The sequence below is a fragment of the Schistocerca gregaria genome, chromosome 2, assembly GCF_023897955.1.
Source record: "Schistocerca gregaria isolate iqSchGreg1 chromosome 2, iqSchGreg1.2, whole genome shotgun sequence".
NCBI lineage: Eukaryota > Metazoa > Arthropoda > Insecta > Orthoptera > Acrididae > Schistocerca > Schistocerca gregaria.
Window position 1 is genome coordinate 324,939,158 of NC_064921.1, and position 18,362 is coordinate 324,957,519.

General features: G+C 48.1%; 1 protein-coding gene across 1 annotated transcript; it reads left to right on the plus strand.

The window, feature by feature from the left end:
• Nucleotides 1–269: 269 nt before the first annotated feature.
• LOC126335766 (nucleolar protein dao-5-like) lies at nt 270–1,653 on the plus strand. Its single transcript, XM_049999226.1, has 2 exons — nt 270–918; nt 1,127–1,653. Exons 1-2 carry the CDS (start codon nt 270–272, stop codon nt 1,651–1,653), a joined length of 1,176 nt encoding a protein of 391 aa, XP_049855183.1.
• Nucleotides 1,654–18,362: the final 16,709 nt, after the last annotated feature.

An 18,362-nucleotide genomic window follows, 5' to 3' on the forward strand; every position in this document is an offset into this window, starting at 1 on the left:
GGACTGTACGGCCTTCCAACGGAAACTTTTTGATAGCCTCTTGTATTAATCTTACACTGACAGACGCAGTACATGGTTGTACATACTTGCTTGTTCTATTTTCCCCGTATGAGTTATAAATCTGCTGTTTGAGATCTCATAACACCAAACGGCGAGTGTCTCAGGAAAGTGTGATACGATCACTCTTGTTCTCTACGTATAGGGTGGACCAAAATTCCGTTAGCATTTGAAAATTCAGTACTTCAGGACCACGAGGACGAGTCGCTGAGATGTGCAGCCGCGAGAAGGACGTACCTGCGCTTGCTAGCGACGCGAAGGGTGTGGCAGATCGCCGACCGGCCGCGCTTGCGCCGTCGGCAGCCCCATCTGGCCCCCCACTTACGACGACCAATGCTATGGCTATGGATTTAATGGACACAGCTACGGAAACTTTGAAGACAGTGCTGTCTGTTCCGCTCCTCGATTCTGAAGATGAGAGCTCCACCGCCCCTCAGCCACGCGGACGAAGTGGGAAACAGAAGAGGAGGGCAACAGCCGCGACGTCCGCTGTTCGCAGCTCGCCGATCGAGAAGAGGGCCAAGCAAGATTTCGCCCCTGACGCTGATGGTTTTGTCCCGGCCCGGCGCACTGCAAGACGCATGCAGTCATCGACGACGCTTCCAACTGCCGTCGCCAACTCATTCGACGCGCTCGCTGACGCGCCGGACCAGCTGCCGCGCGATCCTGCGCCGAAGAAAGACTCCCATCTTCCGCCTGTGGTCCTCCAGTTTCGGCCGCCTTATGGGGAACTGCAGAAGTTGTTGCGCAGCTGGACAACGGCCGTGTATACTGTGAAGCCTGCCGGACGAGACCTGTACAGGGTCATACTCCGAACTGCTGACGACTATCGCCGGATCACTCAGGAGGCGTCTGAGCGTGGTATCCCGTTCTATACCCACGCTTCCGCACCTGACAAAGTCTTGAAGATTGTCATCCGGGACCTCCCATTCAACATGGAAGCCGATCACCGAAGATCTTCGCTCCAGGAGAGGCCCTGTGCAGTGCTTTCGCTGCCAGGGGATCAATCACGTTGCGCGCCACTGCTCTATGCCGGACAGATGTGTTAAATGCGCCGGCGCCCGCGCAGGAAGTGCGTGCCCCCGTCCGCCCACTGAGAAGCCGACTTGTGCACTCTGTGGCGGTGCTCACGTGGCCAGCTATCGTGAGTGTGAGGTGTGGAAGCGTGCCATCGCTCGCCAACGTGGCCAAACACCAGCGCCACATCCGAAGAAGCCAGCAACGAGACGGCCCGGCGTCTCTTTCGCGGCGGCAACGTCAGGGGCGCCCTCCGCCGTCCCGGCTGCGTCGGCTGCTCCTGCTCCTGCCGCTTCCGATGCCGTGCCGACACCTGAGGCTCCTGCTCCTCCACCACAGCTGCTAGTGGCGGACCCGGGTACTGCCTCTCCTGGGCCGTCGGCCAGACCGCGCCCCGCCAATGCCTGCGCGGGGGTCAGCGCCCCGTGGGTACCCAGCGCTCAGCACCGTCAGTCGAGCGGCCCCAGGTGGACTCTCCAAGCGAGTCAGCCACGCCTCCCCCTTCAAGCGACGGGGCCGCGCCGGCTGCCTCCATCGCTGACCTGGCCAACCTCGTCGCGCAGCTCACTGCCTTGGTGACCAGTGCAACGAAATTGATTGAAGTCCTGTCGCAGCAACTCACCGCTGCAGTGCCGCTGGCCTCTCCGGCCCCGACCGCTGTCAACACTCACCAGCTGCACCATGGGCAGCGTTAGAGGACTCACGGTCGTCGCGTGGAATGCCAACGGCGTCCGCACTCAAGCTGGTGAACTTCGCCTATTTCTTCGAGATGAAGCCGTCGACGTCTGCCTTATCAACGAAACCCACCTGAAGCCTGGTGTCGACGTCAGGGCGGCCAACTACTCCAGCTATCGCACCGATCGACTGACGGCGGGTGGTGGGACAACCGTTTACGTCCGCAATGGCATTCGTCATCACGTGATACAACTTCCACCACTGGCAACCCTGGAGGCCACTGGTGTCGTCGTTCACACCTCGTCGGGCGCCATCACGTTCGTCGCTGCCTATCGGCCGCCGTCTCGTCCACTGGACCCTGCTGACATCGATGCTCTGTTCTCCTTGAGGGGGCAGGTGTTCGTCGCCGGGGACTTCAATAGTAAACATGTCTCCTGGAATTCCAGGATCACCAATGCCGCTGGCCGCTGCCTGCTCCGGGTAGCAGAACGACACCATGCGCTTGTGGTGGGGCCGTACGATCCGACAATCTTCCCTGCCCGTGGCCTTCCGGATATCATTGACATCGCAGTTGTCAAGGGCATCCCTCATCAGGTCACCGCGACGACGAGGACGGCTCTGTCTTCTGATCGTGTCCCGGTCGTTTTCGATATCGACTTAGACGCCCTGCAACAGCCCAGGCGAGGCATCTCACTTGCTGGCATCGACTGGGGCAGGTTTCAAGCACCCGTGACGGACTCACTCGCCGCCGCGCCGCCCCCTGCAGAAGCTGGAGCGGACGCAGCACTTCTGCACTTTGCGGCAACCACGATCGACGCTGCCAACGTAGCAACGCCGCCCCGACCTCGAACTCCGCCTGACTACTCCCGCCAGCTGCCGCCGGACATCCTTGCGGCCATCACTGAGAAGAACCGGGTCTACCGGGAGTGGCAGCGGACAAGAAATGCCGACACCAAGCGCCTCCTCAACAGGATGCGGCGGGATATCCGGGTCGCCATTGACAACCATCGCAATCGCGACTGGAATAGCAAGGTCGCCACCCTCTGTCTTGACGACGGCACGGCCTGGCAGACGACGAAGCGTTTTCTACGCCGCACGCAACGTATCCCTCCACTGCTGGTCAATGGTCAGGCTGTCTGCGAACCAGCTGCGAAGGCTAATGCCCTCGCAGACGTCTTTGAGGATGCGTTTACGCCGATCGAAGACCCGACTTACCTTGTCCACGACGACCTGGTTGCTGACCGGCTCCCACGCTACTTGGCGGCACGCAACGACGATGACGTCATTGAATAGACGTCAGCGGAGGAGGTGTCGTCCATCCTGCGTGCCCTGAACCCCATGAAAGCTGCGGGCCCAGACGAGGTTTCCAACGCCGTACTCCAGAAGTTGCCGCCGGTGGCTGTCACTCATCTCGCCGCCGTCTTTAATGTAATCCTCCGGTCCTGCAGTTTTCCTCAGTCCTGGAAGCATGCAGAGATCGTGGCGATTCCGAAGATGGGGAAGGATCTGCGTCAGCCCGCGAACTACAGACCTATTAGTTTACTGCCGGCCGTCTCCAAGGTCTTTGAAAGGGTGTACATCAGGCGGCTGCAGCACCACGTTGACGAGGAAGGCCTCCTGCCCGAAGAGCAGTTCGGCTTTCGCAGGGGCCACTCGGCAGTTCACCAACTCCTACGGCTAGTGGAAGTTGCATCCGTCGCCCTCGAGCAGCACGAGTTCTTCGGCGCGGTGTTCCTGGACGAGTCGCGTGCTTTCGACAGTGTGTGGCACTGCGGCCTCTTGTTCAAACTTTTTGAACTTGGGGTCCCGACGTCGCACGTCCGTCTCATCCATTCCTATCTTGCCGATAGGACCTTCCATGTGCGGGCCGCGCATGGCTTGTCCTCCGTCCGCCGCATCAACGCCGGTGTGCCACAGGGCTCGGTCTTGGGACAACTCCTGTATTCGCTGTACACTTCTGATGCGCCGAAGATCGACCGTGTGCGGCTCGCCCTGTACGCGGATGACACGGCTCTATATACGAGGAGCCTCAATGCCGCCGTCATGCGCCGCCGTCTGCAGCTCGCCGTTGACACCCTGGCAGCCTGGGCCGTCAAGTGGCGTCTACAATTCAATGGGGCCAAGACGCAGTTCCTGATCGTCACCAGGCGACTCGTTCCTGCGGGTCTGCAACCGCTCACCGTCGGTGGCAGCCCTGTCCCGTGGCGTCCCACGGCGCATTACCTCGGCGTCACATCGACCGCCTGCTCACGTGGGTTCCGCACACCCGCGAAGTGAAGGCCAAAGTGCGGAACCGGCTCCGCGTCCTGTACCCGGTGCTGAACCCCGGCTCACGACTACCACCGCGTCTGGGCATCACTCTCTACAAGGCGCTGCTCTGCCCTGTAATCCAATACGCCGCCGTCGTCTGGGGGAACGCCGCCGACACGAACCTGAAGAAGCTGGAGACACTGCAGAATCGCATCCTTCGGCTGGCCTTGCACCTGCCTTACGATTTCCCCACCGCTCATCTTCACGACATCGCGGAAGTACCTCTGCTCCGTGACCTCTTCCAGGCGGCCGCCCGCACCTTTTACGAACGTGCTGGCCGGTCACACAACACCCAAATCCGGACGCTGGGCCGCAAACTGCCGCGCAGCGTCAACACCCGCTGGCCACACCTGCTCGCTGCATAGCTAGCACTGCAGAACTGTGCTGAGGAGACACCCAAGAAGACATTCTACATGTGAAGACGCATTACATCGGCATGCATGGGAGGCAAAGCACTAACTGCTGCGAACTCCATCACACATCGGAGGAAAAGTTATATCCGTGCAAATCCACGCGAGTACTTCAGGAAATAACGTAGGTAGAGAGGTTAAAGTTGACATATGCTTGGAATGACGTGGAGTTTCATTGATACACAAAAAAGGTGCTCAAAATGACTACTAGCAGACGCTATATATAATACAAAAGAAATAATAGCATAATAACTGATCTCTAGCAAAGACGATGTTCCGTATAACCAATGCTGAAATTTCATCCATCATTCATGAACAATAGTTGTAATCGAGGGACGATGTTGTGAACAGCACATCAGTCGGCGTGGTATGAAATTTCCATCAGACGTTTTCTTTTAACATCCCTAATGAATTCGGACGATAACGATGGACGTGCGACTTCAAGTAACTTCACAACCAACAATCACACTGATTGACGTCTAGGGACTGCGAGACCAAGCGTGATGCAGGTGCCGACTCAGCTCACGATCCTTCTTTTTTTCTTTTCCTTAATGGCTCCAAGCACTATGGAACTTAGCATCTGAGGTCATCAGTCCCCTAGACTTAGAACTACTTAAACCCAAATAACCTAAGGACATCACACAAATCTATGCCCGAGGCAGGATTCAAACCTGCGATCTCAGCAGGAGCGCGGTTCCGAACTGAAGCGCCTAGAACCGCAGGGCCACAGCGGCCGGCACGCGATCCTTGCCAGACGACGTGTGCAAGAGATCTTCCGCAGGTCTCCCAATAAAGCATGGAGCGCCATCCTGCATAAAAGTCGAACCTTCCAACAGGTGCTTATCATTCAGGCATGACTCCCACTCTCATTACAGTAATACACAGTTCTGATGTGTCAGCACTGCATATTCCTGTCCAGCGTCATCTGTTGGCGAGTTCGCAGTTCTTTTCGTTTTCAACAAAGCTCCATGTCATTTCAGGCATCTGTGTCAATTTCTACATCTATACCTACGCAATTAGTGCATTTTCAAGTGTTAACTGACTTTTGGTTACCCTACACATAAGCAATCTCAGTATCTGAAGGATAGACTGAGCAGTAATCTGGAAGTGAACGCTGACGATGCAGCAGTGCACAGGTGAGTTGTAAGGTGACCATATCCCCGCAGAACTCAGATGTCGCCTCACATTTTTGTTAATGCACAGATGATTCAAACTATTATTTACAAGTGAAAATGTAAATTCGCACATGACCTCGGTGACCCTTGGATGTACCTGCTTGATTATAAAAGCACCGGGAAGAAACTGGACTGTGCAGAAAAGTACTGCACTTCTTTGGCGATTACTTGACAAACGGACGCTCTGTCGCTGTGAATCACTGCATGCTGTTCACTTGATCACAGCTTGTGACGTAAGTAGACGCACGCGGTGGAAGGCGCCGCAAAGTCAGTACGAGACGACAGTAGCAGCGAAGAGAACGACCACGTGTGACGTGAGACTGCGTTCAAAGTAATGATAAAATTAACATTTGGGATAGAATGTCGAGAGTCTAAGAAAGATGCAAGTATAATAAGCAAAATAATTAAAGAAGTACAGAAGTGATGTCAATGTCCAACAGAATGTCTGATGTGATGGAAAGAACATGAGACTGTTACCTGTAGAAAATAAATATATAAAAAAGATTAAAAACTTAATTGCGTTGGCGCTATATTTGTATATTAACAGCTGGCGCTAACAAAGCAAAGTGAACAATTACAATTTATGACTCAAAACATCTAGTTGCGGGATTTTTCTCAAATTTTATGATCTACCCACAAAACATTACTATGGAAGGAGCGACGCACTCAACAGTACACGCCGCCACGTTGTAGGTAAAACACCATAAGAGTGGCATGTCTCTGAAAACAATCTCTTCCGGCACAGAAGACGAATTACGACATACTATCAGGCAAACCGTGGAAGGAAGAAGGAGTTATTTTCGTGAAACATTAATGAGAAAACTTTTTTTTTCTTTTTGTCATCAGTCTACTGTCTGGTTTGATGCGGCCCGCCACGAATTCCTTTCCTGTGCTAACCTCTTCATCTCAGAGTAGCACTTGCAACCTACGTCCTCAATTATTTGCTTGACGTATTCCAATCAATGTCTTCCTCTACAGTTTTTGCCCTCTACAGCTCCCTCTTGTACCATGGATGTCATTCCCTGATGTCTTAGCAGATGTCCTATCATCCTGTCCCTTCTCCTTGTCAGTGTTTTCCACATATTCCTTTCCTCACCGGTTGTGCGTAGAACCTCCTCATTCCTTACCTTATCAGTCCACCTAATTTTCAACATTCGTCTGTAGCACCACATCTCAAATGCTTCGATTCTCTTCCGTTCCGGTTTTCCCACAGTCCATGTTTCACTACCATAGAATGCTGTACTCCAGACGTACATCCTCAGAAATTTCTTCCTCAAATTAAGGCCGGTATTTGATATTAGTAGACTTCTCTTGGCAGAAATGCCTTTTTTGCCATAGCGAGTCTGCTTTTGATGTCCTCCTTGCTCCCTCCGTCATTGGTTATTTTACTGCGTAGGTAGCAGAATTCCTTAACTTCATTGACTTTGTGACCATCAATCCTGATGTTAAGTTTCTCGCTGTTCTCATCTCTACTACTTCTCATTACCTTCGTCTTTCTCCGATTTACTCTCAAACCTTACTGTGTACTCAGTAGACTGTTCATTCCGTTCAGCAGATCATTTAATTCTTCTTCACTTTCACTTAGGATAGCAATGTCATCAGCGAATCGTATCATTGATATCCTTTCACCTTGTATTTTAATTTCACTCCTGAACCTTTGTTTTATTTCCATCATTGCTTCCTCGATGTACAGATTGAAGAGTAGGGGCGAAAGGCTACAGCCTTGTCTTACACCTTCTTAATACGAGCAATTAGTTCTTGATCGTTCACTCTTATTATTCCCTCTTGGTTGTTGTACATATTGTATATGACCCGTCTCTCCCTATAGCTTACCCCTACTTTTTTCAGAATCTCGAACAGCTTGCACCATTTTATACTGTCGAACGTTTTTTCCAGGTCGACAAATCCTATAAACGTGTCTTGATTTTTCTTTAGCCTTGCTTCCATTATTAGCCGTAACGTCAGAATTGCCTCTCTCGTGCCTTTACTTTTCCTAAAGCCAAACTGATCGTCACCTAGCGCATTCTCAATTTTCTTTTCCATTCTTCTGTATATTATTCTTGTAAGCAGCTTCGATGCATGAGCTGTTAAGCTGATTGTGCAATAATTTTCGCACTTGTCAGCTCTTGCCGTCTTCGGAATTGTGTGGATGATGCTTTTCCGAAAGTCAGATGGTACGTCGCCAGACTCATATATTCTACACACCAACGTGATTAGTCGTTTTGTTGCCACTTCCCCTAATGATTTTAGAAATTCTGATGGAATGTTATCTATCCCTTCTGCCTTATTTGACCGTAAGTCCTCCAAGGCTCTTTTAAATTCCGATTCTAATACTGGATCCCCTATCTCTTCTAAATCGACTCCTGTTTCTTCTTCTATCACATCAGACAAATCTTGACCCTCATAGAGGCTTTCAATGTAACTTAGAGAACCGATATATTTACGATCTTCTATAGAGCGATCCTCTACCACCAATAGATCTCGAGGAATGGCCGCAAAGACAAGATAAGAGGCATCGGGGTTCATACGGAAACATAGAGACAGTCATTTTTCCATCGCCTCATTTACGGGTGGAACAGGAGAGGGAATGATCAACATTGTAGAAACGCAACCAATCAAGCACCGTATTGTGGCCCCTAGCGTATGTTTGTAGACGCAGACATTAAACAATAGTCATTCTTCCGCATTTCTTCTTCATAACGTTTCTATTAATATTCCAAAATTTATTTTTATTTAATCTGTTAAACCCCACGCTGCTATCCCATGCACTCTGATTTTAAAACTGTGCCTCAGTGATTCGACCTGTTGTGCTGCCAATCATGAGCAGCATACCACGGGGCTCTTCGAACAGGATAACGCTCGCTCACATACCTCTGTTGTAATCCAAGGTGCTCTACGGAGTGTCAACACGTTGCTTTGTTTTGTTCGGCCACCAGGTCTGTCTCCAGTCGAGCAAGTATGGGACATCATCGGACGACAGCTACAGCGTCATCAACGACCAGCATTAACTATAGATTTATTGACCGACAAAGTGGAACCGCTGTGGAACACTACCCCACAGACCGACTTCCAACACTTAGACGAATGAATGCTTGCATTCAACACTCTAGTGGTCACACTGTTTAATAATGACCAGCGATTAACATTTTCAATGATTCATCTCGCGCTTACATTAACGTGTGATCTTGCAACTTTAATCACGTAAATATGCTATCCCGAAATTTCATTACTCTATATTGATTATTCCTTGGAGTTGGAATTTTTTTTCGATAGTATATTTAAAAGCGTACGTCATGTGAGGAAGTGTGTTCCATCTAATGGAACATAAAACAGGAGACAGCCAGTTTAGTGTGAAGTGCAGCGGTTATGCTGAAAATGGCTTGAGGGCAGATGCTGGAGTGCAGAGCACCCAGCCTCGTTTGTCAGGTGTTTGAAGAGTAACAATAGCCCTTTGTGAATGGGAGGGTGGAATAATACGGCACGTCGGATTTCGCCGAAGGGACGGCGCCAGGCTAAACTGTTTATAGCCGGCGGGCGGGGGGGAGGGGGGGGGGGGGAGGGGGGGGAGGAAGGGTTAGGAGTCAACGGCTCAGCCAGCCTTGCAGGCCCGAAAACACTGAAACCCGCGAAAGAACGGACTTAACGAATCAGAGCCCTACATTTAAATTGTGTATATGATGTTTATTATAAAAAGTATATCATCATGGGGGGAGGTGTCGGTCCCTGACTGGCCGGCTCATACACTCATTGTGTGAGCCAGCCTGTAGATGATACCACTCAAAAAATACATTTCGTCCCAGGTGGTAAATGTATAAGACCTCCTCATCGGCACTAATGAGCTGGTGGATAGGTTTCTGTATAGCGGAGCGCAACAGTGAAGCTATGTTGCAAGAGTCCCCGTACGACCGTGGGGGTGGGGGAGGGGCAAGATGGGTGAGGGGAAAGATCTGAGGGTATAGAGTGTTTTATATGTTATTGAAGACGAATGGCGATTTTAATTACCTCTGAGAAAGTTCCAGTTTTGACCCTGTTATAAACGTGCCTAATAGCGACACTTAAACCCTTTTTTTTTTTTTAAACGAAAAACACCTGATTACGCTCTATTTTTTTCCTTTCCTGAAAGGTAGGATAGGGGTGCACGTCTTTACTTGCCCCCCGGTATGAACTGATAAGTTGTGAATCTACTAACTGGAACCATTGACACTACTTTCCCCTATTCATCAACGATTATTATCCTTATCGTATTAGTGTAAATAATTAGTGTAAGACATATTTACTATTTTAGAAAAGTAGATCAATAGTGCATGATCCAATCACATTAACGTGACCACCGTCTTGTTCGACGTCAATGTGCAATAAGCACTCACAGACGGCAGGTGGCAGGACTAGGAATGGAGCGTAAACAATGTTTGCTGGGAGACGTGGAAGAAAGGGCAGTCATTGTCGTAATGGGGATATGGAGTGATTTATCTGACGTCAAAAAGGTCGTTATCACTGGCTTGTGGGCCAGGGGTGGAAGGATTTCCGAAGCAGCCAAGTTTTTAAACATTTCATATGCCGCCATTGTTAAATTACAACGTGCGCGGAAAAATGGCGCTACTCAAATCCGGCCCTGAGACAACAATGCTGCACGAAGGGCTATAGATAACAAGGATGAGCCACAGCTGCGAATATGTTTATGGGCGATTAGACATGCAGCTATTGAGCAACTAACCGTCCGGATCAACCAAGGAGCTACGAACAGTGGCTCCTCAAACGATCGTTCACCGAACGTTGCTGCGTATGCGTCTCTGTAAGAGGCGCCTGGTTCAAGCATCCATGCCGCCTGCTGTTCAACGGTGACACAGGCTGGAATTATCACGCCAATGCTGCGACTGCACATCCAGTGAGTGGTGACGGGTGGCCTTTTCGGATGAATCACGTTCTATGCTCCATCGGACAGGTCGTCACTGGCGTGTACAGCCCTCTATCCGTCGTCGGGAGGGTCCAAGCCGGAGGAGGGAGCGCTGAGGTCGGTGGAATATTTTCCTTACTTTCACTGGGTGACCTCGTCATTCTGGAAGACACAGTTTATCAACATGATTGCATCTAACCTTTATGACAATGTTCACCCTACTTCCAATTTGTTCGTCCGCACGATGGCATCTACCAGCAGGACAATGCAACATAGTGTACATATGTGGGTCGAAGAGCACCATGATGAGTTTACCGTGCTCTCCTGGCCACCAAGTTCCATGAATTTAAACCCAGTCGAGAAGATACGGTACCATCTCGATCGGGTTGGTCGCGCCATGGACCCTCAACCGAGAAACCTAATGCAACTGTCCACGACACTGGTGTCCGATTGGTTCCACATCCTTGTCGGTAAGTTCCAGAGACGCAATGACACTCTTCCAGCACGCTCGCTTTGCAAAAAGCGATTATTCGGGCTTTTGATAGGAGGTCACAAATGTGACTGGACCGTATAGACACAATGCCTTTGTGGAGTAACATCTCACAACAGCTTAAAAAATAACCACTGGGTCCGACCTTCCAAATCGTTTCCTTCTCAAACAGATTAATTGTGATAAAGAGGTAGTCACACTTCTCAGTGATCTAAAACACACCTAAGAAGCAGTTGTAACAAATGCCCTAAAACGAAATAAGCTACTAAATACTGTACACACTGAAAAAGGAGGAAACCTTTCTTGGTTAACGTGGTCTGAAAATCAAGTAACTGCGCTAAAATAGATATTAATAACTGCGCTAAAATAAATATTATATCAGCAGCCGCAACGAATGAAATTCTATTCTTGATTACGACTGGAATAAACAAGGTGTTACCAATACTTGGACAAAATATAAAGCGTATAAATTATAGAGTGCAGCAATCAGTCGTCCTTTTTTAGATTTTATTACGCAAATCCAGATTTCGACTAGTGGTTAGCCATTCTCTGTTCACTGTTTTCTATTCTCGATGCATGTAAGTCCCTGTTGTTCGGGAGTCAGTCACATTTGTATTCACATAACAGTCGCTGAGTGCACCCGCTTTCCGTATGGAAGGTAACCTGATGAAATTATAAAATCTTAAAGGATTAAAACAACTATCCAACAACAAGATTTCAAAGCCGTTTTGCGTGACATGAACTACAGGTTAAGCAAAATTTCTCTTTCAAAGAGGTCCAGATCACTAATCTTAAGCAAGGGCAGAGCTGTTAAAATACATTTCAAAAAATATTTGCCAGTAACAAGGGATGTAACGTATCGTTTTTAAAGACAAATATAATAATTTTCCTGAGACTTAATCACTATCGTATATGACAATCTTTCTACAGACTTTAAGCATCTGATATTTTCAAAAAATTGATGCACGATTCAATCTGAAAACATGTTTCGCCTTTTTCTCGTTGTACGTTCTCTCGAATGGACGTGTTGTTAAAGAGGTCGTGTATCATATTTAAAAACATATTTGATAATTATAGATGTACTTTGTTTCATTCTTTTATATTATCACTATTATTTTATTATTTGTTTATTTATTCGATTCCATTGTAGCCTGTTATCTATTATTTAAACACAGGCTACATTGTTGCTTACAGAAATTATGCAGTATACATTAATATTTAATTTTCTACTGTTCGGAGGCAGTAGGGGGGGGGGGGGGGGAGGCTGCGGTGGTTGCTTGAATACCGTCAGCAATGTTGTTCAAGATCTGCCATTCTCTTTCACATTTCCCGTGCCCATAATATTTCTACTATTATTATTAAAATACTAATATTAATAAAAATTAAAAATAATTTCTGTTGTGAATAAAAACTACTACCAAACCTATGTCTGCTACTGTTATAATGACTTCAATTTTTGTCTGCCTCATTCCACAATGTACTCCGTCTGTTCTCAGTCCACTGGCATGCCCTACCGGTTCCTTCAGCACTTGAAGGGCACTGTAGATGCATCTGTCTTTCTCATTGTTTCTTGGCTCCCTGGTTACAGGAAAGGATTCCCCTATTCCAAGGGATCATCGTCGTTCCCGGTAACGTTCGAGCCATACACTGGTCCACGTCCCCTCGCTTCTGGTTCCTTGGGTCGCGAGACGCGGCCCATGGCTGAATTTCTCTATGCTGTTGTTAGATGGCTGAGCATACGTTGTTGGCAGCTCTTCTGTCGGAAGTGTTGAACTCAGCTGCCTTCGCTGCGTTGCTTCTCGATCTTCTGTCGCAATCTCTTGTAGAGCAGTATTGGGAGGGGGGGGCGGGGGGGGGGGGGGTGATGGCGGCGGACGTTGCTTGATAATACAACGCGCTACCCAAGCCTTCCTTGGAATACCGTCAGAAATGTTGTCCAAGATCTGCCATTTTGTTTCAAATGGTTCAAATGGCTCTGAGCACTATGGAACTCAACATCTGAGGTCATCAGTCCCCTAGTCTCTGAACTAATTAAAACTAAGGACATCACCCACATCCATGCCCGAGGCAGGATTCGAACCTGTGACCGTAGCAGCAGCGCTGTTCCGGACTGGAGCGCCTAGAACCGCTTAGCCACCACGGACGGCCATTCTGTTTCACAGTACAGTATCTCCTTGATATCGAATCTTCCATTCCGATTCAGTTTCTCCCTATCAGTATCAGCCACATCGGCCTACAGCGGAGTGCCCCAGATATTGTCTTTGGCTACCCTCTTCACCACAGGCACACTCGGAGATACGTCTTGTACCATGTCGATACCAGCAGACGCCGCAGATCCTACGACCATTCAGGAAGTGTGTCAGGCTTCTTGAGGGATTTAGGTGCTTCATTCCCAGTCTTGTTTTATATTTGACAAAAAAACAGTCGCCGGCCCGTGTGGCCGAGCGGTTCTAGGCGCTTCAATCTGGAACCGCGTGACCCCTACGATCGCAGATTCGAATTCTGCCTCGGGCATGGACGTGTGTGATGTCCTTAGTTCTAGGGGACTGATGACCTCAGATGTTGTCCCATATTACCAGAACCATTTAAACCATTTGAACAAAAGCCGTAGGTCTGCATTTGGGCATCATACTATCATTTCTGCCTTAGGTGGAGGATCTGATTTTGAATTTTCTATCTACTTGTGGCCCGTATTCGTATTAAATTCAGCACTACATCATACTGTTCTCTCTCCAGCCGATACAATGATGTTTTTTCTGTATCTGGAGATCGACTGGGCACATTCCACGTATCACTTGCAACATCTCAACTGGAACAGTATCAAAAGCTACCGTCAACCAAAGGAGTATTCCACGTCGCAACCTGTTAACTATCCATCCTGATGTTACGAGCAATAATCTCTGGGTCTAAGCACCTGCACAAGATCCTATGATCGCAGTTAAGATAGCGTTATGACTCGTTCTTATTGTTTGCGTTCGTAGCTTTTAGTCGTAAATGGCGAGACTATTAATTTAGTTCATCGTGTTCGTGGCTATCTTGCTCATTTCTGCAATATGCATACCATAATTTTGTATGAAAGAATGAACACCTATGTCTTTTCGCACGAGCTCTGATTTCCCTTATTTTCTCGTGTTGATCGTTCCACCCTATGTAGGTCGGTGTCAACAAAACATTTTCGCATTCGGAGAAAAAAGTACTTTATTGGAATTTCGTAAGAAGATTCCGTCACAACGAAAAACGCCTTTCTTTTAATGATTTCCAGCCCATATCCTGTATCATTTCTGTGACACTCTCTCCCATATTCGCGATAATACAAAACCTGCTGCCTTTGTTTGAACTTTTTCGATGTACTCCGTCAGTCCTATCTGGTAAGTATTCCACACCGCGCAGCAGTATTCTAAAAGAGGACGGACAAGCGTAGTGTAGGCAGTCTCGTTAGTAGGTTTGTTACTAAGTGTCCTGGAAAAAGGAACACATTGACACCGGTGTGTCAGACCCACCATACTTGCTCCGGACACTGCGAGAGGGCTGTACAAGCAATGATCACACGCACGGCACAGCGGACACAGCAGGAACCGCGGTGTTGGCCGTCGAATGGCGCTAGCTGCGCAGCATTTGTGCACCGCCGCCGTCAGTGTCAGCCAGTTTGCCGTGGCATACGGAGCTCCATCGCAGTCTTTAACACTGGTAGCATGCCGCGACAGCGTGGACGTGAACCGTATGTGCAGTTGACGGACTTTGAGCGAGGGCGTATAGTGGGCATGCGGGAGGCCGGGTGGACGTACCGCCGAATTGCTCAACACGTGGGGCGTGAGGTCTCCACAGTACATCGATGTTGTCGCCAGTGGTCGGCGGAAGGTGCACGTGCCCGTCGACTTGGGACCGGACCGCAGCGACGCACGGATGCACGCCAAGACCGTAGGATCCTACGCAGTGCCGTACGGGACCGCACCGCCACTTCCCAGCAAATTAGGGACACTGGTGCTCCTGGGGTATCGGCGAGGACCATTCGCAACCGTCTCCATGAAGCTGGGCTACGGCCCCGCACACCGTTAGGCCGTCTTCCGCTCACGCCCCAACATCGTGCAGCCCGCCTCCAGTGGTGTCGCGACAGGCGTGAATGGAGGGACGAATAGAGACGTGTCGACTTCAGCGATGAGAGTCGCTTCTGCCTTGGTGCCAATGATGGTCGTATGCGTGTTTGGCGCCGTGCAGGTGAGCGCCACAATCAGGACTGCATACGACCGAGGCACACAGGGCCAACACCCTGCATCATGGTGTGGGGAGCGATCTCCTACACTGGCCGTACACCTCTGGTGATCGTCGAGGGGATACTGAATAGTGCACGGTACATCCAAACCGTCATCGAACCCACCGTTCTACCACTCTTAGACTGGCAAGGGAACTTGCTGTTCCAACAGGACAATGCACGTCCGCATGTATCCCGTGCCACCCAACGTGCTCTAGAAGGTGTAAGTCAACTACCCTGGCCAGCAAGATCTCCGGATCTGTCCCCCATTGAGCATGTTTGGGACTGGATGAAGCGTCGTCTCACGCGGTCTGCACGTCCAGCACGAACGCTGGTCCAACTGAGGCGCCAGGTGGAAATGGCATGGCAAGCCGTTCCACAGGACTACATCCAGCATCTCTACGATCGTCTCCATGGGAGAATAGCAGCCAGCATTGCTGCGAAAGCTGGATATACACTGTAATAGTGCCGACATTGTGCATGCTCTGTTGCCTGTGTCTATGTGCCTGTGGTTCTGTCAGTGTGATCATGTGATGTATCTGACCCCAGGAATGTGTCAATAATGTTTCCCCTTCCTAGGACAATGAATTCACGGTGTTCTTATTTCAATTTCCAGGAGTGTAGTTGAATGTATGGCTTTTAGATTAGACTGATTTATCGTGTAACCGAAGTTTAACGCGATCCTTTTAGCACTCATGTGGATGACCTCACACTTTTCGTTATTTAGGGTCAACTACCACTTTTCGCTCCATTCAGATATTTTTTCTAAATCGTTTTGCAGTTTGTTTTGATCTCCTGATGGCTTTTTAGTCGATAAACGACAGCGTCATCTGCAAACAACCGAAGACGGCTGCTCAGATTGTCTCCCAAAACGTTTACATAGATAAGGAACAGCAAAGGGTATATAACACTACCTTGGGGAACGCCTGAAATCGCTTCTGCTTTACTCGATGACTTTCCGTCAATTGCTACGAACTATGACCTCTCTGACAGGAAATCTCAAATCCAATCACATAACTGAGACGATATTCTATAAGCACGCAATTTCACTACGAGCCGCTTGTGTGGTACAGTGTCAAAAGCCTTCCGGAAATCCAGGAGTACGGAATCGATCTGAAATCCCTTGTCAATAGAACTCTGCACTTAATGTGAATAAAGAGCTAGTTGTGTTTCACAGGAACAATGTTTTCTAAACCCATGTTGACTGTGTGTCAATAGACCGTTTCCTTTGAGGTAATTCATAATGTTCGAACACAATATATGTTCTAAAATCCTGCTGCATATCAACGCTAACGGTATGGGCCTGTAATTTAGTGGATTACTCCTACTACCTTTCTTGAATATTGGTGTGACCTGTGCAGTTTTCCAGTCCTTAGCTCCACCGATGTAATTATGAAGGACTATGTTACACTTATCTGCCAGGCTGCATCTGGGGTTTCCCTTCACAACGATCATCGGTTCATCGATATATGCCACTACTCCTACGACCTCTTCATTATTCTGTATCTTCCGTGACACCAGGTCGAGTATAGATCCAGCAGCCTCTTATGGAACTCTGTGAGTAGCCTTTTGAAATTTCCTTTATGAGGGTCTCCCCTCAGCAGGACACTGTCACTGTGATTCCGCTCTAGTAAAAAATAAAGCATTTATCTGTTCCAGCCAACTAAACGGTCGGAAATGGATGGTTTGGTGACCTGATAATATCGCGCCATCGGAGCGCTATCGAATGTGCATTTACGTCTTCATAAGTCGATCTTGCAGTCCTATTTTCTTTTTGCGAAGTCCGATTATTATCACAGCTATTGTCATGCAAACCATTTCTTGCATTTCATTTTAATATTTCACCAAGGTTCTCTCACTCCAGCGACAACTTCTGTGCCTAACTTTTTCTAGAATATCAGGTAATAGTTCGTAGTCGACACACTTTGATTTCAGGCTTAACATTAATACAAGAAATTTATGGTAACACGTCATTATTATACCCCTAAAGTCGCCATTGTGATATGTCCCACCTCTCGAACAATTAACATCAACAGTTTCACTTTTTTTGAGGGATAGGCCTACATTATAAAGCCCTAATATAATTTTAAAAATGCAACAATTAGTATCAACATGATTAAACGAAACGTAACGGCACTGAGGACAAAACAAATAGTGAAAGATCGGGAAACCATCTGGCCGCACCATGTACCACCCACAATAAAGACTTGAACAAATTGCTCTCAAACACCATCAGTCCATTTAACAAGATCAGTTCGTGGCGTACATTAACACTGAAAGCTGTCTGAGTTTGTATATCACAGTGTAAGCTCACCGTCTATTCGCTTACATTATTTCTTCAATTTCTACATTGAAGATCCGCAAGCAGTACGGATAAATAGAGCCAAATTACCAAATGCCACAAGCATATTTGTTGCGCCTGCTGACCTTCAAGCCAATGCTCAGTGTAAACTCGAAACATAACTGGAATTCCTATTTCACTTGCAGGTTATCACTAGAAGGACCGGGGATTTCGATCTACCTATAAGGAACAACCCGTCATTTTGTCGGGCACAGTTTTATTTGCCGTTGTTAAAAAAAGTAAACACATTTTAACATACACCAATTTATTTCAAACATGTTCACCAGGATACAGTTTATTTTTTTCGGTAGAACTACGTGGCACAATGAACATTTTATACCTAAAAATTAATCAAAACATTATGTAACAAAAAGTGTAATGGATAACTTTCTGCCGAAAAGAAAACCATGTGTTTTAACACAAACTTCTGAAAAGCACAATACATTCCAGAGGAAACATTTGTAATCCTGCTTTTACTCATTCAAAACCACCTGCTGCGTCGTGACACCTCACACACGTGTATTCAACATTGCCTAAACATGGTCCACAAATATACTTGCCACTCTTTATTGATAAATGTTTTTTTCTATTCTTGCCTCTACACCCTTCAATTTGACAAGTCTTCCGAATATTGCAATGTTGTGATACTGTATTAGGAAGAGTACTTTGTACCCTTGGGCCTTATATGCAGAAGCCAACTCTTCTGCCAATTTGTATATAAACTGAGGTCTACTTAATTTTTCT

Excerpts from the sequence above, each read along its gene's own strand:
- LOC126335766 (XM_049999226.1), top strand. The coding sequence starts at position 270 with ATGTGCAGCCGCGAGAAGGACGTACCTGCGCTTGCTAGCGACGCGAAG. Across the intron at positions 919-1,126 it reads TCAGGAGGCGTCTGAGCGTG|GAAGTGCGTGCCCCCGTCCG; the intron begins GTATCCCGTTCT and ends GCGCCCGCGCAG.